Raw genomic sequence first — 27,766 nt, forward strand, 5'->3', positions numbered from 1 at the left:
GTTGCTGAAATTTCCATGGGTAGTGAAGCACGCTGCTAGTTTAGGGGAAGAAGATGTGCTGTGGGATAGTCTGCAGCCTTGCTTCCTGGTTTGTTTGTTTGGACTGAAGAAATACTGGCAACCAATTCCAGCTTTTTGTTTTGTTTTCTAAGTGTTCTAGGAAATAATTTCCCAAATTAACATACAATATGTGGGACAGGTATGTGGTGACAAGCCAGGTATGCGGTTGTATATAGGAGCACAGCAGCCAAATTCCCTCTTCGAGATATCCTTTGGTAAATAATGAGTCTTTGTGAATCTACTGAAACATAACCTCTGAGAAGGTCTCACAGGTATAAATCATGCAGAGCCTCTGAAAGCTGCAGCCTGGGGGAAAACTTTGCTGGGAATGGCTGAAATGCCTGTGATGGGTTATGGTTTTTCCTGACTGTGTCATTAGGAGTTTAGCTTGGGCCATGAAGCATGGGGGTCATTTGATTTTTGCTTATCAAGTGCAACTGCAGTACTCCCATCACCCCATTCAAGGAGATTCACAGTTTATAGAAGGATTAGGGCACCATTCCTAAATCCTGATTGCATCTAGCCAATAACTGCTGGATTATATCATTCTACATCTGCAATCTTCCATATAATTCTATATGCCACCATGTTTTGCCCTTCCCCAGGCCTGCTTTTTAACAAACATTTGCTGCGTTTTCAGTACCCCTGCCTCCTTTGCTGCAGAAGGGTATGCTTTCTCTTACCCCTATCAAAATGTATTTCATGTATTTGTCTAGTCCTCAAACAGCAGAATCCAGACCTGAGCTACTTCACTTTTTATTCCCGTACCACACCACAGTTGTCAGGGCAGTAACACAGGTAAAGATGGCTAAGAGACACAATAACTATCTCTGCCAAAGTGAGTGCATTTGTGTTTTCAGCACCATTTTCTTCCCATCTTGTTCCCTGGAAACAGAACCGGGCACGTGACAGAAACACGCATTCAGTCTCCATTTTAAACATGAGTGTTTGGAAGGCGTTCACTGCTCCTTTTTCACTCATGGTCAATCAATAGCACCGCAAAAGTCCTGAATACTCCGGAAGCATAAAGCATCCCATGGATATTGTTTGAGAGTGTTAAAAATGCTAAAATGAATGTAAGCTTTTTGTGATTTTTAAGTTCTTGATTCTGAATCCCCAACAATAATCTTTTACTGCAGCCTTTCCTTTGTGAAGTGTAAATAAAATCTTTCAGTCATAAAGTAAGAAGTCCAGCAGCAACTGGTTTAGAGTGACATCAGTTTTTAATGAATACAAATACTAAATAAATCACCTAGCAGTAAGATCAGTGCACTGCACTGGGCCTCCCCAGTTTCAATCACCACACTAGTGTAACAGGGGCTCTGGTTTAGGTAGTGGGGGTCATCTATATTCCTAAACAGCATCAGTGTTGCAGCCATGCAGGTGAAATCTCAAGTCTAGCTGAGAGGGATGCTCTCTTCTACCCTTTCTGGGGGGAAAAAAAGAGAAGAGCACTAAAAATCTGGTATTACTGAGTTGGGTTATTTTTTAAAATGATTCTGGCTCCCACAGCACAGAATAACAGATTTGTAGCTAAAATACATTGTGACAGCCTGAGCCAGGGAAGGAGAAAGTGAATCTATTCAGGGATGCGGTCGGGAACACTCAGCTCAAACAGCTCTCACCAGACCCACTCTCAGCTCAGAAGCGCTGGTGTCATCTTTCTGTCACACATCAACTGAGACAAGGGATCAAGTCACAACAATGCCACAGCAATTCCCTTATCCCCAGAAACTTCATTTTAAAGAGGGCTTGGTGCATGCACAGCAAATGTTTCACTACGCTTTACATTGTGTAATTCCTTGTGGCACTTAAAATCCCCCAGCTAGGGTTTTCTGCAGATTTGCAGCAGGTCTTTCTTCCAAACCTGTGGCATGTGCACAAGATGACTGCATAAGCCTGTAATTGTGCCAGTAAATTCTCATCTCCACCTCTTTTCACTTGAATAATCCAAAACATTAGATATAAAATGTGCTGGAATTTGTACTGCTGTAAAAACCAGAAAATGGTAAAATCACATTGCAACCCTCACACCCATTGCAGAAATGACAGTTTTTCCAAACCTCTACCATTTCCTCCATAGTACCACAGGAAAATCCCATGCCAAATGTCACCCTAGAAGGAGACTTGCCAGCATGGTTATGTAAATTGTTTAGTTCTGAATAGCTAGCCTGGTTTAGAACAATTTAATTATAAGGGTCCTTTTGCTGCTCCCCTTCCCATCAGGACCTTCCCACAGATATTACAATATGAGGACAGGTTGTCTAAATAAGGGAGCTGTGAGAGCGGAATAGAAAGGTTTTGTTTTCTGTTTATCCATAGCATTGGCTTAATACACTGTATTTTTCAAGATTACATCAGCTGTGATGTTGTGCAGGTAAAGAAGCACGTACCAGACCTTCATGGTGAGATGGGAGCAGGTTCATTGTGGCACAGGGCACCACGTGGGCATCCAGCCCTTCTTTCAGAGGACACAGAGAAGTTTCCAGAGAAAGTAAAATACATCTGGAGTTTCCCCAAGGCAAATGGTGGTTTCCTTCCCCTCAGCCTTGTAACGGTGTCATCTCTCATCTGCTCAGGGTTCAAAAGGGATGACTGGTTTTTTGTTTGCCCATCAGAACAACCCACTCTTTATGGAAGGTAGAGCTATTTCAGAGGACTTCTAACAGAAAGTGCCTGTGGCAGTCCTTTGCTTGGAGCAGGAAGAGTGTGAGACCTGCAGCACGTGTGGAGGGAAACCAGGAGCATTCCTGGCAAGGTGGCACACAACAAGTATCTGCTTGACATGTCCCTGAGACTTTATTTTTAACAGGTGTCGTTTTGTGGGATGCTAAAAATTACTGGTGCTACATCTGCAAGATAAAAAGCTGAGCAACTTGAGCAGGGGAGAATCAGTGAACTAACACTGTGATTATTTTTCTACTTCTTGGCCTGACTTGGAGCCACAAAAACTCCTCTCTAATTTATATCATATCAGGACTATTTTTACATGCCTTTTCACTGCCTTCCACCTACTCATGGAAGTCCTGCTGATGACTTGACAGTGTCACTTCCCACTACTTGACTGCAACTGGTGGTCATTTGCACTGTTTTTTGCTGTTTCATGCTGTGCTATGGAGCAGAGTTACGGCATGGCAGCAAGAGTTATTCGACTTTACTTTGGGAATCCTGGATGAGCACCACTGTAGGTGATCTCCAGCCAGTGTTTTATAGCTTTTACTCTGTCTTCCTGCCATCATTTCTTAAAGGCTTAAGACCTCTCTTTTGTCTGGGTGTAGTCTCCCTATTTTCAATGTCCTGAGAAGCTGCAAATAGGTGCACGGGGAGCTTGCGCTGGGCTGGATGATATAAACAACTGCCACTTGTACAGTACTCCTGCTGTTTATTCCTTGGTGCTTTCACACCCAGACATTCATAGCAATATTAATGCTCACATTTCAAGTAAGAAAATGCCTTCCTGCCTTCCCTTCTTTTCTTTTTAAAGAAGAGTGTCATGCAAGTTCCTCCACCAGGTGTTCATAGTCACCAGAACAGGTTAGATGCGGCTGTATCTGCAGACAACAGTGGTGCTTCCTCTCTTTGGAAAGGGTGCTAGCTTCTATTTCAGGCTTTGCTGACTCGAGGGTGAGGCACCCAAGCTGATTCAGCAGCTTGGCAAGGCCAAGAGAACTTCTGGTTATGAATGGAATGAGTAATAAATTTCAAATTTGTCTTCATCAAACCGAAACGTATATTTGAGTGAAGCTACCTCCTGGTGGCAGACATTTCACCAAGTAAGTGGTAGACTGCATTGCTTTCAGTGTAAAAGGACACTCAAATGAGACAGCCATAAACACTGACTGTAAAATCCTGATCCCATGGGACCCAAGGATTCCTGCTCAGATTTTATCCACCCTCTTGAGGTCCAAGTCTCATGAAAAGATCTTCTGCTGCTTACTTGCTTATTTTATCTGCTCATCTGGGATATAAAATGGTGTCAGTAATATGAATAATCTGAACTGCAATTTCAGAAGGATTTAAACACAGAACACAAAACAAACCTGGCTTGGCTGCCCTAGGAAGTGAGGAGAATGCACCACTTACTCAGCTCCTGTAGTTTCAAAGAGACGTCAAAGATAATCCTTGTGCTCTTCTTTCATGGAAAGGCAAAATAAGAGTCACGATGCTCCTCTGATTTTAAAAGCCATGAAGGAGTATCAATCCTCCAAAGTATTTTCTAATGTTTACCTGTTAGTCTGTGAACAGAAGTCAGAATCTGTTGGTTTTACATCAATAACATGAGTTTGTTCACCTAGAGGTTACCAGGATTCAAACTAAAGCTCATAATGAATGCCGCACTTGTCAGCAAGGATGCAGAAGTTTGTCAGAAAGGGAGATCCTGCTATTTATTAAGGTAAGAAAGTAGGGAATGGGCCATTTGGGCTGTCTCCCTTGAGTCTTTCTGACTGTGGACGGACAAAATAGGCTTAAATGTATTATTCTCCAATATTTATGCTGTTTCCAGAGCCAGACAGGATCAACATCCATGTTGTCTTTAAGTTTTCCTTTGACAGCATACAATAAAAGCCACAGAGTTCTAAAAGAGCATCCCTCCTCCCAACTACACCAGCATTATCACAGGCTGTTGCTCCAGCCAGCAGTTTCCATGCCATATACTTCCACCTTGTGAAGGCAGTTTGTGAAGTCTAAAACAGCAGGTTGTCACATTTCAGAACCCCCATAAATAGTTTTGCACAGCTCCATCAGGTAAGCCATGCAATACAACATTATGAATGTCAAACAAAAGCTAATCATTTCAGCTGACAAAAGCTTCACCTCTTAGATGGGAAATAAATTCAACTCTATAAATATGTATACTTAGTGGCACAAAAAGATACATGCAAGTAAGATATGCATTCACCCAACTATTGCACTGTAAAATATTTCCTCTAACTCAGTCTCTGAGAAAGGAAAGCAGTCACAGAGTATTTTGGATGGGCAGTCAGAATTCTCTTCAGGAAAACAGCACAACACAGACCTACCAGATAATAAAACGAACCTGGGACTCAAAACTGATACAGCATGGTAGTTCCTGCTCCACCAAGATTTGCAAATGGAGGTTGCTATGAATGTAACCAAGAGGAAGCATCTTCCTTAGAGGCTGCTACAAACATTGCTCACTCAGATGCTGCCTTAGAGGGACACACTGATTGTGTTTACATGTCGTGGTATTAAACTCCTTCTGATGAAAACAAATCAGAAGGCAGGGCAGGAAATAACAGACACAACTTCAGACCACTTCTTGCCCTCTAAGACAAATTTTATTCATACTTGAAATAAATACAAGCATCACAGACATTTCTTGATTACTATTTACATGTATTTAACCTGCTTCTTTAACTCAATGGAGGAAAGTCTTCGTGATAAAAGCAAAGTGAAAGAAAAATGTCCAGAATATAACATTCAATTAAAACTTCAGTCTTTCAGGAGGTAGCGTTAGGTCTTTCCCAGCCTGTGCAGAGTTAACAGGAGTGTTCTCTCTCCTACATACACACTGTATGTTTCCACAGAGCTTGGGAATGACAGAAAACGGCTGGGCTGGTTAGTGTAGAGGGACTCTTTCAGCCAAAAGATCAAAAGGAGGACAGGATGGGAGTCTACAAGTAACAAACCTAGTGGGAGCAAGGATTCTGAACAGTCTCAGCATCACAGTCTGAAGCTTACTAAGGGGGGGGGGTATTAACAAGTCAGATGTCTCCTTCAGACCCATTTCACTGTCCTTCGAACCAGTAAATGAAAGCTGGAAAAGAGAAGACTACTTCATCAGTGGAGATCAAAAGCAGTCTCTGACTAGTAGCCAGACAAAATTTGGGATCATGTGGGTCACTCAGTTAAAACTTGTGATGTAGTCAATATCTTTGATGGGATTCTGTTTATTTTAAGAACATACAAAGTCTGCTTTATTGAGCATAGGGGGAACAAAACACACTTCTCTTGCTTCCCAGCCTGAGCTTTGTTTCTGCTTGTCCTGTCTCCCGCACACGTGTACCTCCATTCCCAAGGTGTTGTTCTCATCTGTGTGAATACAGGGAAAATACATGAGCAGGCTCTCTCCTCAGACTGTGCGAGCAGATTCTTTGTCAGTACAGCATGCGAGCAGCTGAACCACCTCCTCCTTGCGCTGTACACACACCAGCCACTGCCCAACAGCTGTATTCTGAAGGAAGGTATGATCCACAATCTTGCATCTGCATTTTAGATGAAAATTGAATTAAAGTCTACCCAAGCAAGGTTCAGTAATAAGCACCAGTTTGAAGGACTCCAACTTTTACTACACTCTGGGCAAAGGATGTTTGACTCATATACCACCCAGGCATCCTAAATAACCCGGAACCAAAAGAACCAAATGAAATCATGACTTTGTTGATAACAGAGGGAAAACTCATGTCTTCAACTAGAAGTAAATGTACCCTGGTGTTCTTTTCAATGACATCCTGATTTACCAAGAAATTTCCTGTTTCCCTCTCCCCCCAGCTGTGTGTGTCCCCCCCCATTTTAGCTCTTTGCAGTTTCTATATTATTTTGGGGGGGGGGGGTGTTAAGGTAATGCAGCTGACCCAGGCTGGCAGCCGAGTAAGGATATAGTAAGCAATGACAACAACATAAATAATAACTCAATACTATCATAAAACAATGATAAAAATTAATGCTGGAATTTCAGTACCTCTCAAATCTCAGAGTTCAAATCACCCCATCTCTACCACAGCATAAATCTTACAGGTTTACATATCAAAGTTTTTTGTTAAAAGGTAGTTTTACCTTAAATTCTTTACACAGAGACAAACCCCGCTTTTTTCTTTTCCTCCCCAGTTTCTACAATATCTTTGAACCTTTGGAAGCTGTCACATTTATTTAATTCTCCAGATTAAATAAATTCATCATCTTTTAAAAAGTAAAAATGTAACTTAAAGAACATTTAGGTGATTTGATGAAAAGATTGCAAAGAAGTCTTAGTAAATTTATCAATTAATAGCCAAGCCCAGGAGGCCATCCTTGCTTTCTGCTCTGTCAGCTAAGCAATTTCTTTCTTCCTAACAGTGTTTATGTAAGAGCAGCATGGTAAGCAGCACTTGCTATAAAATATTGATTAGTCAAGCCATTAGTTGGAATTCAAGAGACAGCTGTGTCATAGCGAACCCAAACCAACTACTGCTATTGATTTTTTCAATATGCTATTGATTTTTTCAATTTTTTATGGATTTTTTTTTTGTAGAATCATGGAATGGTTTGGGTTGGAAGGGACCTTAAAGATCATTTAGTTCCAACCCCCTGCCATGGTCAGGGGCAACTTCCAGTAGACCAGTTTGCTCCAAGCCCTGTCCAACCTGGCCTTGAACACTGCCAGGAATGAAGCAGCCACAGCTTCTCTGGGCACCCTGTGCCAGCACCTCACCACCCTCACAGGGAAGAACTTCTTCCTAATATCTAATCTAAATCTCCCTTCTGTCAGTTTAAAGCCGTTCCTCTTTGTCCTGCCACTACAGATCCTTGTCAAAAGCCCCTCTCCAGATTTCTTGTTGGCCCCTTTAGGTGTTGGAAGTTGCTCTAAGGTCTCCCCAGAATCCTCTCTTCTCCAGGCTGAACCAGCCCAGCTCTCTCAGCCTGTATCCAGACCAGAGCTGGTCCAGCCCTCACAGCATCTCTGTGGCCTCCTCTGGACTTGCTCCGGCTGGTCCATGTCCTCCTTATGTTGGGAACCACCAGAGTATGTCAGGAAACACAAAATTCTCCATATCATCATAATAAAGCCACATTTTACAGCATGGTTACTGCACAATAAGAAATATCTTTACAAAGCAAATGGGGGAAAACTGCAGATTTCAGTTCTTGTATCAGTGTGACCACATATTTTCTATTACTGTCTGAGAAAAGTGTGTTTTACTAAAACCTGTTGGCTTCTGAGGGTAAGGGGCTCACTGCTGAAGGAAGGGTGGCTGGACCGCTTTGCAAGCAGCCAGCTGGGAAAGGCTCACCTGGAAAACAGCAAATGGGATTGAAGGAAGCAGCAGGAAGAAACCAGACAAGCCCCAGAGCAGGGGCTGAGAGGGGGCAAGATGAGAAGATGGTGGGACCGAGGGTTTGGGTGTTAACATTACCGGTAAACAGGGGTAAGAGATGGAGAGCTGGGAAGAGGGTGAGAAGAAGCTGAAGCAAGCACAGGGAGAAACGCTGTGAAGGAGGGAGAGACACGGGCCATCTGGTAGGAAGAGATAATGAAATCGAGGGAGCGGTGCAGGCGAGATAGCGTCAGTTATAAACAAGCTAAGAAAGAGGAGAAAAATAACTCAGCAAGTTTCCAGCAGGCTACGGGGATGCGGAAAGGTTGAATTGTTTGCTAAAGTGCATGTTGTTTGCGCATGGCAAACGTCAGCCCTGCCAACAGCGGCGGCTCCCCGGCCCCTCCTGAACAAACAGGGCCCTGAGGCGGTTGGGGACCCTCCGGGGGGGACATATCCTGCGGGTAGAGAGAGCGGCCCCGGGGGGACGGACGGACCCTGCGGGACCCTCCCGGCCCCAGCCTCCGGTTCCTCCGCACCGTCCCGTCGCTGTCAGCCCTTCCCCGCCCGCGGCGAGGGAGAGTCGCTGCCTCACTGGGGAATCACTCACCCGCACCCCCCCCCCCTCCGCTGCGGGGATAGGGGTGCGCCCGGGGGGCTGCAAGCACCGGGGCCCCCCCCCAGCCCCTCAAGCCGGGAAGAGGGTGGGCGGAAAGCAAAACAGAGAAAGAGAGAGCGAGGGGTGGTTGTGTGTGTGTGCGCGCTCCCGCCGCGGCGCCGCGCCCCATTGGCCGGCCAGGGCGCGCGCCTGTAGTCCCCCGTGAGTAAGATGGTGGCGGCCCGCGCTTGAGCGCGTCCCCGTCCTTCTCCTCCCTCGGTGGCGCGCAGCGGGCGGGCCGGCCTCCGGCAGGGCACGGAGCTCCCAGCGGCGGCGCGGCACCACCCGCCGGGAGGGGTGACAGGGCAGCCCCGCGGCAGGCCAGGAGGAGGCGGTGGAGCCCCGAGCCGGGGGCTGAGGGGCGCCGCAGGGGCTCTCGTTATCTCGCCGGGCGCTGCCCTCGGCGGCAGGAAAGCGTGGGGCAACTGTGGGCCCCGAGCCCCGTTGGCGGGGAGGGCCGCGGAGGGCGGTCGTCGGTGCCGTCCCGGCTGGGCGGGCGCAGGAGGGAGGCGCCGCGGCGGGATCCAGCCCCTTGGCGGCGGTCGTGAGGGGAGCGCTGACCGGCGGGCGCGGGAGGAAGCCGCGGCCAGCTGCAGCCGACATGGAGGAGCGGTCCCCTCCCGGCTGGGGCCCGGCGTTCCCCCCGCGGGACTGAGCTCCTCGAGGGGCTGCGGGAGCGGGGCCAGCGGCGGGCGGCAGCCCCAGCCCGGCCGGCGGAGGCGTGCGAGGCGGGGGGAATATGTGGGGCTGCCCGCGCCCCAGCGCGCTGTGTGCCGAGCCCGGCGAGCGGCGGAACGCCGCGGCGTTGCCCGGCCGCCCCTCCGCGCAGGCGGCGGTGCTGGCGGGAGGAGACTAGAGGCGGCTCTCCGAGGAGCCCGGTGGCTTTCCCAGCCCGAGAGACCCAACTCCTGAGCGGGCTCTTCAGGAGGAATTGACAACATGGCTTCCCCACCGCACCAGCAGCTGCTGCATCACCACAGCACCGAGGTGAGCTGCGACTCCAGCGGGGACAGCAACAGCGTGACGGTGAAAATCAACCCCAAGCAGCACCAGGGCTGCTCCTCTTCCAAGCACTGCAAGTACAGCATCTCCTCCAGCTGCAGCTCCGGGGAGTCGGGGGGCACCCGCCGCGCCGGTGGAGGTGGCGGCAGTGTACCTGGCCTCCGGCGGCAGAAGAAGCTGCCTCAGCTCTTCGAGAGGGCCTCTTCCAAGTGGTGGAACCCCAAGTTCGACTCCAACAACCTGGAGGAGGCTTGTATGGAGAGATGCTTCCCTCAGACTCAGAGGAGGTTTCGCTATGCCCTTTTCTACATCGGTGTGGCCTGCCTTCTCTGGGGCATTTACTTTGGCATACACATGAGAGAGAAACAGATTGTTTTCATGGTGCCGGCTCTGTGCTTCCTCTTGGTATGTGTAGGCTTTTTTGCATTCACTTTCACCAAGACTTATGCCCGCCATTATGTATGGACTTCGCTGATACTCACCCTCCTGGTTTTTGCTTTGACTCTAGCTCCGCAGTTCCAGGCTCTGAAACCTATCTCAGGAAGTGGTGACATGTCCAATCAGACTCCCCCGGCAGATCCCACAGACACTTGTCTTTCTCAAGTAGGCAGTTTTTCTATGTGTATTGAAGTGCTCTTGTTGCTTTACACAGTGATGCATTTACCCTTGTATTTAAGCTTGTTTCTGGGACTGTCGTACTCGGTCCTCTTTGAGACCTTTGGTTATCACTTCCGTGATGAGAACTGTTTTGCACCTCCCGGGGCTAGTGCCATTTACTGGGAGCTGTTGTGTAAAGCCTTCCTGCACATCTGCATCCATGCCATCGGTATCCATTTATTTATCATGTCCGAAGTCAGATCGAGAAGCACATTCCTGAAAGTGGGGCAGTCCATCATGCATGGAAAAGACTTAGAAGTGGAAAAAGCCCTGAAAGAGAGGATGATTCATTCTGTTATGCCAAGAATAATAGCCGATGACTTAATGAAGCAGGGGGATGATGAAAGTGAAAACTCCATCAAACGTCATTCCACCTCAAGCCCCAAAAACAGGAAGAAGAAGCCTTCCATACAGAAAACCCCCATCATATTCCGTCCTTTTAAGATGCAGCAGATAGAACAGGTGAGCATTTTGTTTGCAGATATCGTTGGCTTCACGAAAATGAGTGCAAATAAATCTGCCCATGCTCTGGTGGGGCTCCTGAACGACCTCTTTGGACGTTTTGACCGTCTGTGCGAGGACACTAAATGTGAGAAGATAAGCACTTTGGGAGACTGTTACTACTGCGTAGCTGGCTGCCCGGAGCCCCGGGCAGATCATGCTTACTGCTGTATCGAGATGGGCTTAGGAATGATTAAAGCCATTGAGCAGTTTTGCCAAGAGAAAAAAGAAATGGTGAACATGCGTGTCGGTGTTCATACTGGGACAGTCCTGTGTGGCATTTTGGGAATGAGGAGATTCAAGTTCGATGTGTGGTCCAATGATGTCAATCTGGCCAATCTGATGGAGCAGCTCGGGGTTGCTGGAAAAGTCCATATTTCGGAAGCTACTGCGAAATACTTGGATGATCGTTATGAAATGGAGGATGGAAAGGTGATCGAGCGAGTTGGTCAGAGCGTGGTAGCTGACCAGTTAAAAGGTACCTGCTTTTATTTTATGCTCACTCTTTTTATTTCATTTTATGAAAGATTATATTTTCGCTAGCACAGGATCTGTGCTTGCTGACTTGCGAATTAAACACGTTTCACATTTAACTCCATGTGCTGGTGATCACAAACACCATGGGAGTTATGGAATAAAAGATGTCACAGAGATAAACGTGAAAGATCTTCTGGGGTACTCAAAATCAACTTAGACTTTAAAGCTCCTTAGTGCTCCTCCTGAGAGTATTGCCTCATAGGGAGGAGAAGGTTAATGTGTTTGCTGTCTGCAAGAGGTTTTTGTTTCACTGTTTTGTGTCATCCTTTAATTCAGTAAGTAAACTTGTTAATTGGCTTCATGTGCCATACATAGAGCATATGTGTTTTGCGAAATTATGTAGATCTGTGAAAAGTTCTTTTTGGCATTGGGAGAGTTGGGACTGTGAAGGCATTTGGGAAACATGACAGCTGGATTCACAGGAAGAAATGAGCCCTGTAGATTTGGCAGTTTGATACAGCAAGTTGTTACAGTTCGAAGTTGGGCTGGAAAAAGTTACTCAGGTGGCTCAGTGAGCTGGCAGAGGCTCTCATTGCAGCTCCAAGGATTTAGGGATGAAACTACAAATTTTCCTTTTGGAAGAGAAAATGAGGGATCCTTTGGTTCCCCTCATGGCTTGTGTAAGGGTCTGATTTTCGTTTTTCTTTGGAGTGTTCATTCTGAAATGCAACCCTTGACTGCTTTCTAGCAGCTCTGAGAAACGCATGCAGAAAGATTGTTCATGCTGAGGGTTTGTCTCTTTAGTAAAAGCCATGCCTTTTCAGTGCTGTGCCTTTGTCTGGTGCAGCTATGGTTCTCTGCAGTGCTTGTAGCCCAAGGTGGGGAGCACCCAAATCAAAATGGGAGTGAAATATGTCACAAACCCTTTTATAAATGTACCCCTTTTTTGATAAAGTAATCCTGCAAAACAGAGAGGAAGAAACTGAAGGAGTCACAGGACAGCGCTGTAGTGGGGGGAAGGAGATGTTTGTTGCAACAAATACAAAACTAGACCAGGATGGTTGTAGAAAGGTCAGTGAGTAAGGACGGAGGGGGGAGTATTGCAAAACAGTGTGGCAGTGGCAGGCCGCTCGCCTGTGGCAGGTGCTTATTCTGATGTGACACAAATACTTATTTTTGGTGAGCTGGCTGTCTGCATGCATATGGCAGTGGGGCTGAAATGAGAGGTTCATGGGGAGGAAAAATATCGACAGTGACATTGGTGGCTGGAAGCCATAGGACTGAAGCAGATGTGTGTCCCTGGGCTTTGGCTTTCTGTTGAGCTTCTAAAAATACAGATTCAGTTATTTTTTTTGAAAATTGTTGTCACTGATATATTACTGTGTGCTTTTAAGAAGAAAGGATCAGATGTAATCTCTCCTTTACCGTAAGCTGAGTCTTGCTGTTCTGGTGAAAATAAATGTAATAGGTTGTAGAGAAACAACCCTGGGATATTTCCTTCTTCCACCTACCTTTACAAGTCAGCTGCAGCATGAAGGCTGTGTTGTAGCAACACATGAGATTAAGTATTTTTGCCAAATTTATAACTGCACTCGATATCATTAATCACAAAACAACACAAACTTCTTTGTGAAGACTGATGGTACTGCTCTTAAATATTTTATTTGTTTATAGGAGATCACAGGAGCACTGTGTAGAGCAATCCTATCCCATGCCAAGAGTGGTTTTTTTTCTATGGTCTTTCTGAGACTTTTGTTCTGTCCTTGTTCATATTTATTGTGAGAGAGCATAGCTTGCCACCTCTGTTCAGTACAGGAGTTTGGGTTTTGCAGCTTTGAATGCCTTTCACAGGTCCGGCTTTAGCCAGGGCACTACAGACAACAAACTGAAATGCCGTCTAAATAAGATGAAGTATGCTGGGCTGACCTTTTAATGCTCTCTTCTTACCCTGAAACCTAGCTATGAAAGCAACTGGAGCATGTGGTAAGAATTAGTTTAACGAGGAACATGGGTTGGGTTGGTTTTTTTTCACCCTTTCCTTTCTGTCTTTTGTTGTGGAGCTGTAATTAGCTTCCATTTCTTATCAATGTCTTATATAGTTACAGAAATCAGCATCTGTGTGGGCATGTAAACCAAGAAGAGCTCTGCTGTGACTGCCTCTTACCTGTGGCACACGTAGTCCCTTTCCCTCCCATGCCCATACCCTCAGGGGCACGTGGTAGGTGCTGCAGGGTTGCCCATTTTTTCCTGTTTCCTCAGTGCTTTGTTCTGCAGCCAGATTCCTTGACTGATAGATAAACAGCATCAGGGAAGGAAAGAAAAAGAAGGCACTGGTAAAAGCAATCTAACAGCATTGCCACAGGCTGGTGACTAGAACCTGCAGCAGGGGAGGGTTTTGTTAAGGAGCAGCTCTTAGATTTAATGGAGTAAACTGAGATTTAATTAATTAATTAATTGTCCTCTGACAAGCACCTGCTCAGGTTTGTGAAGGGAGGTGCTCTTAGGAAACTTCCCTGTTTTCCCTGAGAATTCATTGATAGTAGTGATAGAGAAGAGGAAGTTTGTGGTTTTTTAATTATGTCATACATCGTACTCTTTTCAAGTATGAAAAGATAACAGGCACAAGCTTTGTTTCCCTACTGGTACTTCACTTCTCAGCTTCCTCTCAACCTTTGGTATCTTAATGATATCCCATTTTTTATGTTGTACATGTAGTATATTATCTCTTAATTGTCTGAGCTGCCATGGTAGCTGTAGCTGTCTTCTGGGCCTAGGGCACCATGATCAAGTAGACTCTTTATAGAAGAGAATGGGAGGTGCTGAGGACTCAGTGCCCATATTATGCACATTTCAGGGTTTTTACCCAAGACTGCTTCTGGACTGGGTCTTTAAACAAAAGTACCCCGTTGTTGGAGTGCTTGGCTCACCCAGAAGGAATCCCAGCACAGCTCTACAGTGTGCACCAAAGCAGGGTGCATTGGAATGAATTGGGCAAATGGCTTCAGAATCGTGCTTGCCGTTCCATCTGACATACTAACGTAGAGGTCCCCTGAGTTGTCCTAGTACTGCTCTCCTTGGTTTTTGGAATAAATGAGGCAAAACTAAATTTCCCTCTTGCTGTGCAGTTTTGTGGTTCACTGAAACCTTAGGATTTCTTCCTTTGCTTCCTTCTTTGCTTCCTTGGGTTCTTATTGCATGAAGTGAGGCCCTGATATGTCCCCTTCTGTTTCTGACTTTTGAATTAAGTAGGTGGTGTCTAAAAGAGACAAAGAGAGCAAGCCTGTGATGACCCTACAGTGGTTTTGCCTGTTTTGAGATTGCTTAGGCTATCTCTTTTCACAGCACTTGATCCCCTTGCATGTGAGGGGATTGCAGGAAAGCAAAGTGGTTTGATATCTACACACAACCTAGACATCAGTTCAGTTTTATCTTCCATAATAATTTTGCAACAGAATTCTTTTTCTGTTTTCCTTTTGAGCTTCCTAGCAAGTAAATTTATTAAAGACTATGAGATGCTGAGAGTCACAGAATACGTTATATATAATACATTAACATATCCCTTCTGAGCTCTGGAGTCAAAGATCTCTTCTCAGGATATAAAAAGTTCTGCTTATGGAAATAATTTTGTTTTGCTCTGTTCTTCTTGGTTGTTTGCATTTCTCTTTCTTATTACTTAGGAGGTCATGATATTGCTATTTGCCAGCCAGTAATACTTCCAGAAATACTGGGGTCACTAAGCATCTTTTTTTGAGTGCTCAAAGTACGTAAGCCTGTTGGGACACGAAGACTTTATCTGTGTTAATAGAGTATAGCACAATGGAACCATGATTTCATTTGGGGCGTTTGTATGTATGCTGGTGCTTAAGTAAGAGTCATAGTTATTAAAATTCCTGTTAAAGTAAGTCCCAAACTTTCAGCAACAAGACGCCTTCTTGTTTGGTTTGCCTCAAGGAATTGCTTTATCATTGAATTTCTGTTTGAGACCCTTGAAGATACAGACATGCTTTTCTCTCTGGTTTTGTTGTTTATTTCATCATGGAAGAAAGGTTCATGGTTCTTGTGTCCTCTATCAGGTGACTAATCAGAGTGGTCAATGGCTTCAGAGGCAAGGCCAGCTTTCGTAGCCCCTACTGTATGGAAGTCCACCAGCTCATCTGGGGCAATCAGTGGCTGTTTCTCCTAAAGCCTATCAAAGATCTGCAGGGTGCTGTGTTGTCTTTCACTATGCTCCATGTTGTGCTATATATCTGCTTTACTTTTATTTAACTTCTTTTTTTAATCAAGCCATTGATTGTTGCCATTTTGCTCGATATTAAAACCTCTTAACGTAAGTTAGGGCTATTATGTCTCCATAAATAGCCTAACTCTGTATGTGGTGGCAGCCTGTAACCCATAGGGTGGTCTTCCGTAGGCAGACCATGAGATACAGCTCCGCTAAGTGCCTTGTTACTCTGCTGCTGCTTCAAGTTTGGGTTACAGGGAATACAATGTGGCGTTCCTGAAAGACAGAAGTCACAGTCAAGGTTATGAAGAGATAAGTCATGGATTTTTTTTTTTCCTTCCCTTCCTCCTCTCTGCAGCCAGTCAGGAGCAGACTACAGTTACACCCTGGTAGCAGTGGGGTCTTCCCTGCCTGCCTCATCCCTCTGTCTTTTACTAGACCTGTGCACGGAGGGCCTGTAGCTGTTGTGTGCTTCTGGAAGTTCACAGGTAGATGAAAGATAAGATGAAAGCTATCCTTAGCTTTTTGAGCCCAGCCTGCTGGGTGTAGTATAAACGTAGAAGGCTTGTGCCAGCAGGACAGCTCTGCAGAGAGCTGTGCATAGATTCAGCTTTGCTTTGTGGCTTGGCTGAGATCAACTTTAGTCTGTAACTAGTGCGTGTTTTTGGGGTGAGCGCAGGAGGTTAGGGTGCTTGTCTTGTGTCTTGCCAGCTGTTGTGAGGTTTTCCTATTCAACCTCTGGTTTCATATTTTTCAATAAATATAAGTCTTTAGATACATGCTTTTTATGTTTATTGAACTCATTTGTGACAGACATTGTAATTCTGGATTTCATGTGTTCTGATACTAATCTGAGGGTCAGGCAACAGTTGATAGAACTAAGTAAGCATGTGTGTGTATTTCCACTTTCCCGCAAAACAAAACTCCATGTACCGACTGAGACAGAAGGTGCTAGTGACTAGTCAGTTTATCTATTTTATATAATCTGACCTCTAAACCCTGTTACTGAGGTGTAGTGGTTCATGATCTTATTTTCAAGTGTGAGCCTGAAAATAAAATATCATCCACAGGTTGACTTAACTCCTGTATTCAGAAAATGAAAAATACTCAGTGACAGATAAAGAATTATAATTAGAGGTAATTTGCATGAAGACAAATTGCCAGGAAGAAGTAAATTCAACATCGATTTAACATTTTGATGTGGTCTGTCATTTCACCATGTAAGAGCAAAAAGAAAAGGAGGTAAATAATGACTGTAGTTGCACAACCTGGTTCTTGTCAAGTCACAGGGTGAAGTTGTTTCATAGCTATAAACAAAAGAAAGAACTTTGTAGGGAAACCTAATGATTATTGAGCTTTCCTAATATTTTACATGATGCGATGACATAATTTTTGCTGGAAGTAAACCTATGTACTTGTGCATTAGTGCTGATCAGCTTTACTGCCAGGTAGGTTTTGTGACCTCTGCAGGAAGTCCGGAGATTCTCTAGATTTTGAGGAAGATTTGTTCTGGTGCCCTTGGTTTTATTTGTGCAAGACCAAGTAGAAAAGTATCTCAATTAAAAAATATTCACACCTAAGCTGTTTTTATTATTTAAGGAAAACTTGGATGTTGGCTTTTGAGGCTTTGAATTTCAATAACATACTTCAGGGCTAATTTGACAGCACAGTGAAAAATAATTTAGAATCATAGTTAGTATCTCTGGAAGATTCTCCACTTTGTACACGATGGAGACTGATAATGCTCTTTGTTTAGCAGTGTGGGCTCCAGTTTCAATTTATTGTGTGCCCTGACACTAATTAACAAATAAATCAAGGCAGCACTGACAGTCTGGTTGTAAAGTGTTGCAACTCTGTTTAAGCCCTATGTAAGCACTCTAAAGTGAAGTCACAATTTCTGTAGACCTCAAGACATTTACATCCTACACGAGTTGAAGTGAGCATATCAGGAGTGGAGCTTTATTCTGGAACATAGGACAGATGAGTATGGAAATCTAAGGTCCTGTGATACTGGAGGGACACCATGGCTTCTGCTGCATTCTGTGATCATCCTCTGCAGAGTCTTTATGTTTCTCTCTTTGGCTAGCCAAAATAGAGGTGCTGCAATGTAAACAGGTACACTACAACTAACAAATCTGGGTGCTCTTCCTTCTTCACATTTATATCAGTAAATCTTCAGAGATAGGTGAGAGACTATTTAAATGCAAAAGAACTTCTTAAAATGAAAGCCTTGACATGGTGGCTTTTTGGGAAAAAAAGATTGATTGAAAAGACAAAACAAAGGCAAAGACACATAATTTACATCCATCTTCTGTCAGAAGGAGGATGCATGATCTGAATGGGTTGTTTAACACTCTTTTTGTAGTTATTTCACAATATGTACTTTTCCGTCTGGCAAGCAGAGGATATAAGAATTTATATACACCACTTTTAAACAAAGTACAATTTTATTTGATTTCAAGTTGCTGTAGATTGTCCTGGAATATTACTAAAATTAATAAATACAATTTTTTTCTATTTTCTTCAGTTTGTGTGCAAGCAGTCTCTTGATCCTGAATCAGAAGCTCTCTCCATCCATCCTGGCTCTGTAAGGAGAGACTGCCATTCCTTTCTCTGTTACAGCTGACACTTGAAAATTCTCTGCTATTTTTAGGTGATTTTCAATCTCATTTCTGGCCTTTGAAAAGAAAGAAGGGGGAAAAAGAATCCTAGCCTTTAAATTTTTAACTTCCAGTGGGAGTTGCTATTGCAAAGAAGCCGGCTAGTCAATGTAGTCTCATTAACACATTTTAACAGGCTCTGTTATATAAGTTTGCATTATTGTGATGGCTGTTCCATAGGTTTGCAGGAAATTATTGGAGCTCTATTTGAATAAAGCCATGCAAGTCTTGAAAACCTAGTGGTTTGCTCCCAAGTAATAATTTGTGAAAATACAAAGTGGTAGTTGGAAAAGAATGATAGAGTGGAGATTGTGCCACAGTGTTACAGCTTCTTATTTACCTGAATGGCCTGTTTGGACACTGTTACTGTCAGATGTGGCTGTTTTGCCTTATCTTGCTAGGCATATGTAGTCAGTAGATTGTACCAGACAGCTGCACTGCCCTTCCAAGCCAAAGTCTTCTCATCAAATGAATATTCTTTCATTATTTTTCTCCAGATATTCTAACCAAGAGCAATGGATATATGATCTATACTACATATATGGCTTTAGGGGGTCAATATTTTACATGGTTCTGAAGTTTCTTTGTGAAGTAATTAAATGTTTTGGATACATTTCTGCAGCTAGCATCCCTTGGACTCAAAGTACTCCTTAGGATTGCCTGTAAACTTTTTAGGCTTGTATTTGCTACAGTAACTGAATGTGGGAATTCTTAGCAAAATGTATAAATAACGATTATAATGCAAGTGTTCACTGGTAACACTGTTTCTTGTGTTGCACTTCTAAAGCTCTTGTTTTCAAGGTAAATTTAGAAATCATGCTATTGTTTATAAATTTATAAATCATGGTATGTTGTCATAAAACAGCATTACTTACAATCTCCAAAATTGGCACAGGGCAGAGGAACTGATGGAGTTAATGCCCTAATTGCTACTGGGATCTTTCCTTTTACCTGCTGCTTACCATGTGCAGAAACATGCAAAATGTCTTTTGCTGTCTGTACCACATCTTGATTATCTGCTAGTGAAATTTGCTTCCTGTTGCGGTTTTGTTTTTTTTTTTTCCTTCAGCTGTCAGCTGAAGTTCACTCAAATCCATTTGTGTGGATGTCATCATGGGCTGGAAGTCCAGGAGTTCCTATAGGTCACGTGATTCCTTAAACCAGGGGCCCTGCCATTGCAAAGGGAAGAGAGGGGCCACGTGGAAAGAGATGAAAAGCATCCAAATCCAGCTGTCTAGAAGTGTATAAGGAGTTAGTTTCCTTCCAGTCTTGTTAATTCATAGGTCTTAGTAGTAAGTTTCCTATTTACTCTTTAAAATGGAGGGAGAAGGAGAAAGTGGAAAGCAGAGCTGATTGATGAGCAATACCAATATCTGTATGATAGTGATAGTTTGGTTGACTGTGCTTAACTGAATAATAAAGAAAAAAGAATGAAAAATAACCCAATCCCCGAAGTCTATAAATGAAATAAAATTCATGTTTCATGCTATGAATTATCATTTCAGTCTACCAGAAAGGTAGGAAAACTTCTGCTTCTGATATTAAATGATTAGTTCTTGACATTCATTAGATATACAAGGATGTTTGGGTCAGAAATGGAATATTTTTATTTCTTAAATGTGCAGTTTTGATGTTTGATGTAGATGCATCTGCTTAACACATGAAATAGAAGTTAATTTTTTTTATTCTTTTCAAGGTATGCTCCTTTCAAAAGGCCTCCCTGGGAAGCTTGTGCATAGCTGTGCCCAGTAGTTCTTGGAATCAAATTCTTGCATTCTTTAACTTGTATTTAATGGACATGTGAAGTCTGTCCTGTAAGGTACTAAGAGTCTTTAACCTCTGACCGACTTGGATAAGCGTACAGCAGATAAATCTGTTGGAAGTGCTCAGGGCCTGACAGGACCGGTGTTAAAGACAGGATGTAGTGAGGAAATGTTCCTGTAAGGACATTATTTGCAAAGAGCCCAGGTACAACATTAGCTCCAAATTTCCTTTGTTTAGACAGCGTGATGCTTGGTAAGAGCTGCTGGTGTTTCCAGGAGGTCAGCATTTGGATGGCGCTAAGAGGAGAAATGGCTGCAGGCTTCCAAATGAGCAGTGGAGACACTGCAGTTGCACATGCATGCCCACAGTGAAACTACATCAGCAGACAATCAGACTTTGATCCAAGGCTTTTGTAACCTTTCCCATCTATTTCTAGTTTTTAAAACTTGGTTGTTATATGATAACAATATGTGGGAAATGAAAAGGACTTTACTTGTTTTGCTCTAACTCCCTGTTTGGGACTGACCTTGCTGCTAAGATACGGGTTATGTAAGAGATTCGTAAGTACATATAAGTTACTAATGAGACAACATAAATAATATTTAATGTTTTACTTGCTGGTTGGCAGTGTGACACAACTAGAAGCAGAGAGTGTTCTTAAAAATACCACGTGAGGATGAGAAAATTCATTATAAGTTGTTTTGTAATCCCAATAAACCATTTAAGAGAAACACACACCCCATGCCTCACCTGAGGTTTTGGAATCCATTATGATCAGTACCCAAATTTTTCTGCTGAGGATGTTAAAATAACATATACGTCTTTGGTTATGAGACATTCCTGCTTCTGGAATTTGCTGTGGGTACAGAGCTAAACTAAAGGAGTGCTAGGCATCACTGAAGTCACGTTTTCTTGCCTGTGTCAGGTGTTTTAGTTTGGTATTATACAATAGTTTTCCACAAATAAGTCCAAAAAGTCTTAATTATATAAAGCTTTTGAGTTATTTGTATTTTTACATACATATATATGTGTATATAGAGCATTTCAGTAAATATGTCCTTAGGATGTTTCTTATGTGGAAATACTCCAAATTGTGTTTGTTATTTCTTAATAATTGGATATTTTAATTTAATCAGTTTGGAAACTGTGCAATTCTTGTAGCATGAATGACTAGATATTAATCAAATGGGTGGCATTCCTTAATAGAAGTTTTGCTGAGCTATCTGTATTTAATAGGGAGCATTGTAAAAACTCCCTGTTGATAATAGAAGGTGGAAGCCGCGCCCAGGAGAGGTTTTCAGGGTGCGCTTGTCTTCAGCTGTGATTGCTCTAGTGTGGCAAAGATTTCCCCAGCACCACTTGCAGGAGACCAGCTCTGGAAAAGAAAGGTCACTGCTGCTGTAGTGGAGGTGTGTTGGAATATGATCTATGTGCTCATGGGAACTGAGCCTGAGACCTCTTGCTTTATCTGATGTAGGGGATGGGGAAAAAAGGAATTCTAGAATCACAGAATACCAGGTTAGGAGGAATCTCAGCAATCATCTGGTCCAACTGTACTAGGCATGACCTAGACTGGGTGTCCCAGCACGTTGTCCAGCTGAATCTTAAAAGAATGTCCAGCATAGTGGAATGCACCACTTCCCTGGGGAGATTATTCCAGTGGTTGATTGTTCCCGTTTGGAAAAATTTTCCTCTCGTGTCCAGCCAGACTCTCCCCAGGAAATTCTTGTGTCCATCACCCCTCATCTTTTCCATGTGGCTCCTTGTAAAAAGCACCTTCTGTCCTCTCTCTAGCCACCCTTCAAATACTGAAACACGGTGATCAGGTCTCCTCTGAAAAGCAGATAAAGGATGCCATTTTTTTTAAGGTGCAAAGGCTACCGAGGGAAAGGTGCTCTGAGCCCTGATGCAGCCCTCTGACACTGGTGTGCTTTGTTGTTTACCTGTGCTCAGAGAGATGGCTTGGTGATGACTGTTTGCTGCTCAGGAGCTGGTAATGATTCTGTGTCCATAATCGGGTATGAAAGCAAATCAGACCATACGGAAGAGATTTTTGCTCAGGCACAGTGTTTTCTAAGTGTTATAAAAAAATGCATGCATGATGTGGCTATATTTAAAATATGGTACATCTGTTAAGCATTTAATTCTTTCCAAGATCTCAGGAGGTGACTTAAAATGTCTTAAAATTTAGATAAAGATTTTTTTCCAAGTTAGGATATTTGCCTGCTAGGCTTCCGCACTTACCAGTGCTTGTTGGAAGTGGTGTATTTGATAAACATTTAAAGAAACTGCATTACAAATCTATTTTGGGACTTAGATTATGATTTGACTTGTATGAGCCTAATACAAGCCATGGACAAGTGTGCAGCTGATACAGTCATAAATTTGTGTGAGTTGTTCTGCTGTTGTAATGGAGCTGGATTGTGCTGACAGTGCGTTATTTGTCTAACCCATTTGGAGCAAAAGATTTGTTAATTCCTGCACTACTTAGTAAGTACAGGAATTGGACCATGCCCCAGCAATGCTTGGTGCAGGTTTTTAAACACTAAATCCCCCTAATTCAAATGGCACTTTGTTAAAGTTCACAGATACGATTGTTTTATTTCAAAGAAGAGCAAGTTGGCTTTCATAGCAGAATTACCAACTTATGGAAATAATGTGATATTGTGTGTGTGTTTGTGTGTTAAATGTGACCTTCGGGACATCATGGTGACACAACAGTTTGTGTGAGAAAGACATAATACTCAATTCAGGAGCCGCTTTTAGTGTATGTTGGGTATGTCTATAGTTTATCGAAATAAGACAAGTTTAGATATAGCACATGACTTTCACAAATACAAGTAAAGCAAAATGGTGCACTGAAAGACCTTGCTGCTATATTTTGGTGATTCAGTGTAAAACGAACATAAACTACAAGAGTTGCAGCTGTAAATGTAGACTTTGGGATCAGAAGGATGGTCTAGAGTGTTTATAAGGGGTTTTCTTGCCCTCTCAATGCATATGTAAAATTACAACTCTGCTGCAATGACTATTAGAAGATAAGGAAAATTAGCCAGTGAAGTATAGCTGATATTAAATGGTCATTGAAGGAGTTCATCCTTTGATCTTTATTGAACGAGACACTTCTCAGACAAGAAGTGGTATTGAGTTAATTAAGAAGCCTTCTGCTACCTGGGCTGCTCAGTTAATGTGGAGCAAGGGGATTGCACTCTTGTAAGTGCAGGCAGAAAGCAGTGAGCCAGTACTGCTTGGCAACTCCTTCCAGGTGTGCTGTCCTGTTGCACATGGCAGAGGGGAGGTGTGTGATGGAAGCAGGGAAAGAAGGGATGGCAGCTCCAGTTCAGTGGTGGGCAGTAATCTAGCAAAACCAGCAAGGATCCTGTCTCTGTGCTTGAGTTGGTAATGGCTCTGTTAGAACCTTGTAGGACAAAAAAATAGTTTTCATTTTTTGAGTATAGTTAGCTTTCTTTTTTGCCTGATGTGACTTTACCATGTCTTGTAAATTGAAGAAAACCCCCTTTCTTTCAAGAAAGCCTAAAATAAGTGTCTTCATTTATATATGCTTGGATATTTTTGTACTAATGTATAGTTGAACCATAACAAATGGAGGGGGAAATTTTACTCTCTAATATTTACTCTTTCCTGTCCCTTGTCAGGGGATAAAAATCAACCACACAGGCACAGTACACAAGCTGGAAAGATCACTGGGTATTTGAATAACCAGTGTGGATTAAATGTATGGTACTTGTACCTGGATACTGTACAGTAACAGTGAGCCAAGTGCTTGGTTTGAAAAGTTGGGTCTAGAATCTCAACTTTAATTTGTTAATGAAGAAACTAATCTGTAGCTGTGTAGCCATTCCTGAAAATCCATTATCTAGGCATTTGACTGAATATATTATTTTTCTGATGTGCCCATTCAATCACCTGCTAGAGGATGCAAGTTATCCTTAACCAAACTCTCGCTATGGCTGTGTCAGGTGTCCTGGTGTTTGTGTTTTGTGGTGTTCCCGCTTGCTCTAACCAAGCTTCTGGAATAGTTTACTTCATTTTCCTGTTCTATGAAGTTCAACTATTGCTAATATAAGGGTTTTTTTTTTTTTACGTGAAGCTTACCAGGCACATCCTGAAAATGTGACAATGAAGCCCTGACTTGTCACTGAGATTTCTACTGGGTATCAACTCTGTGATTCTCAAACCCAGGTTTTAACTCCCAACAGTCATACAGGTGTTCACTTCTAAAATGTTTGTGGTAGAATAAGCGATTGCAAAGTGCTAGTATATGCTGAGGTAGGGCAATGATTGAGCTCATTTACTGATGAGAAGCTGTGCTAATGCTTTGTTGACAGTGATTCCCAAAATGCTGTATTTAAGGGTTGTCCAGAAACCCAGAGTTAAATGGAGACTAAATAGTGAGTAGTTAAAATTAGTATTATTGTTCCATGGGACACAGGATGTATTGCTTAATAATTCTTGGACACTGTTTGCCTGCAGATACTCTTTTTGTGCTGAGGTGGGAATGTTTTCTCACATCCTATTGTAGTCCCACATTTTCTACCTATAGCATTTTTCTCCCCATGTTGAAGTAATAGAACAGAATAGAGGGGAGAATTGTACTTTCCCTTTTCATTATGGCTTTATGAATAATTAGTAAAATAATTTGAGGTCTTAAAAAGATAAATCTCTATTGAGACATGGGAATGAGAAGAGAGAGAGGGACTGCGGACTTCGTTGTTTCAAAATCAGGATGAAGAATCGCAGGTTCAGCCCAGCAGCATTTGAATCTCTTCGTTGGTACAGGCAGGTGCAGTATCTGTAAGAAGGAACGTTCACTTCACCTCTTCAGTAAGTCCTCATCCTGCAGCCGTGTGTCTGTTTTGCTTCTCTGTGTTTGGATAGGACTAGTTAGTGATGTTCTCTAGTTGCTTGTCTGCATCTTTTGGTTTGGTTCCAGTTTCTGTGCTGCTGGTTGAAGCTGTGTATTGCACCTTGAGACCTGGAGAGGAGAACTTGTCAGGAACTGTATTTTTTCAGTAAGTTTTCTTTAATACAAAACAGATGATGAATTATCTTTTACTGCAATGTTATGGTAGCTCTAGAAGAGAGCAGAGTTTTAAGTGACAGTTATTTGGGAGGAAGGAAGTGATTCTTTAATGGGCTAAAGTTTTCTGATGCTGCCTAGCATCTGGGACAATTTGTATTTCCTGAAACATGATTTAGCTTTTTGGGTGTTGGAGATGGAAAGAGCAACAGTATATCTAAGGTGTTTTTTGTTGGTCTCCTGAAAGTAAATTCCAAGACCTTTAAACCATGGAGGAACCTCTACTTTTCCCATCTGTAGAAGAGATTGATTCAGTAAATGTATTCAGACAATATTTGTCTGTTTTGAATGCAGAGACTACTTAGCATAATTGTTTATGCAAATACTACTTCTGTTGTGAATGTGTCTCCATGTGTGGAGAAATTGGAGGTTTTGAGCTATCAGTATACATTGTATAGAAGAAAAAACTTACTTTTAGTTGCAGTCTTACCAGCCAGGACAGCAGAGAGACCAAGTGTTTATGATACATGACAATCTGAAAGTTAAACACTAATGTGAATTTTACAGCAGTCAGTAGGTTATTGAGTTCCTTCATTTTCACCTTTAAAATATCTTATTACAGGATTTGGAGCTTTGATTACTGAATTTTAAAATACGTTGCATTTTTTTATTTTAAAATAATAAATCTACTTAACTAAGAAGTTAATTGGGGAAAAATATGCTTTAAAAGAACTTGAAGTGAAAGGAAGATTAATGGCTGATTTTTGATCCAGTGGGAGATGATTAGTTCCCATGGTGGACTGAGCATGGAGATTATGGTACTTTGCTGTTTCATGAGTTCAGGTGCTGGGGTCTGTCTGTGGACATTAGTTTTTCTTTTTGGATGCTTTTTCACATTCTTGACTGCAGATTTTAGGGGTCACATTGTAGTTGAGTTGTGTCAGTGAAGCGCAGTCTACTACCCCTGATAACTTCTGCACTTCTAAAGAAAGGTCGTGCTTGCTGGTAGGTCATTCTCCCTCCCCCCCAGAAAAACCCTGACAGCTGTTTTAAGAAGTTATTTTCAGGCTGGAACGTGAAACTTGGAAGAGAACCAGACTCCTTTATAAACAAACTTAGCAGTACATGTGTCCCCCCCTTAAGAATGACTCTGTACTTTTATTTACAGTTTAATGTAGTTGATCATATGTTAATACTGTAGTTTGTTCCCCCTTCTTATTTAATGTTCTTCAATGTTTGTTTGCCAATAATTCAAAGGCATGAAAAACTGGAGATAGTGGTGGACTTTGTGGTGGGAGTTGGAATCATGTTTCCAATGCAGTTTGCTGATATGAAGTATGTTATGAAATATGAAAGGTAGGATTTACAGATACTGGTATTACTATGGTTTCTAGCCATAAAACTGAAAAGCAAACCTTATTTTTGAGCAATATCTCACATATTTTTGTGCAAGTTTCCAACGTCTGATAAATCTGTGGTAGGTTTGCTCAAAATATTGTGGCTAATTTAGGTAAATATTCAATGTTTATTTTCTTTCTTCTCTTGCAACTGTAGATAAGCCCTGTAGGCATTATAGCAACAAAATATTTTAATGAAATGGAATCTGTTAAGGGAAAATAGTTATTCCTACATTTTCTTTTGTATTCTTAATTACCCATTAGATTGTATCTTCTGAGAAGTAAATTAAAGAGGAATTTTGTGATGGTATTTGGAAAAGCTGTGAGGCAGTAGAGAAGTGGAAGTCAAAGGGCTGTTGGAGGTGGAGGACAGAGTGAGGGAAGAGACTGCAAGAAGTTGAAACCTGTGAAAAACTAACCTCAGTTGCTTCTTATGGGGTGTTTATTGTTTAGTCCTTAAATCTCACAAATTTTGTTTCAGTAGTGGAAAAAACAATAAAGATGCAAACCAAATGGAGAGAGTCCATAAGAGGGCAACGAAGATAGTCATATGTCTAGAAGAGATCAAAGGGATGGTGATTGGCTTAGTCTGGAATAAAAGGCTGGGTGGGAGAGATAGCTACAGTCTTCAGACATGGTGAAGGCTGCCTGCGGAGAGGAAGGGAGACAGAGCAAGAAGCCCTGTACTAGGCTTGTTAGGAAACAACAACAGCTTAAGCAGAAGTTAAGGAACTATCTGTAGGGTTCTGGCTGCCTGGCCTTGGGGCAGGTGAGTGCCTAGACTGGTCAGCAGTTCCTTCAGCCTCATCATTTATTACTTCTGTGAATATAACTTACCACCTTCTACAAAGTATCAGGAAGCTGTCAATAGTGATGTGTTGCTGCTGTAACAGCTTAGCTGTGCTGCTGTAAATAAAGATGCAGTATTCCAGCAAGACAGCATTAAAAGAATTTTAGTCCTCTTTTTGAATTATTTGGCATAGGACTGTTGCTGATTTACTGGGGGGTACACTGTTGGCTTGGGGTTATTTCTGTGTTGTGAACTGTCTGACTTGTCCAGGACACAGAATAAAGGAGAATTCCTCTGCTTGAAGTGGATGCAGATGATCTTGGTCTCATCAGAAGCTACACAGAGTAATAATGTTGTGCTAAATCTATGCCTTTCTTTCCTTCAAGTTTAGACCCCAGCTGTCTCGGTAGCTGAGCCCCATAGTGTTTTCCCAGGGGTGCGCACAGATGTGGGTTTGCCCACACAGGTTTTAAGATGTTGACCCAGATGTGTGTTGATATC

At 42.7% G+C, this 27,766-nt stretch overlaps 1 protein-coding gene across 1 annotated transcript in view; it reads left to right on the forward strand.

Moving 5' to 3' along the window:
• The first annotated feature begins 9,587 nt into the window (after positions 1-9,587).
• Positions 9,588-27,766, forward strand: part of ADCY9 (adenylate cyclase 9) — an 84,255-nt gene continuing 66,076 nt past the window's right edge. The window contains exon 1 of the mRNA XM_005152484.3: positions 9,588-11,392. Within this exon, the coding sequence (XP_005152541.1) occupies positions 9,694-11,392 (1,699 nt within the window). The 5' untranslated portion in view covers positions 9,588-9,693. The remainder of the gene's footprint in view (positions 11,393-27,766) is intronic.

The sequence above is a fragment of the Melopsittacus undulatus genome, chromosome 8, assembly GCF_012275295.1.
Source record: "Melopsittacus undulatus isolate bMelUnd1 chromosome 8, bMelUnd1.mat.Z, whole genome shotgun sequence".
Classification (NCBI taxonomy): Eukaryota; Metazoa; Chordata; class Aves; order Psittaciformes; family Psittaculidae; genus Melopsittacus; species Melopsittacus undulatus.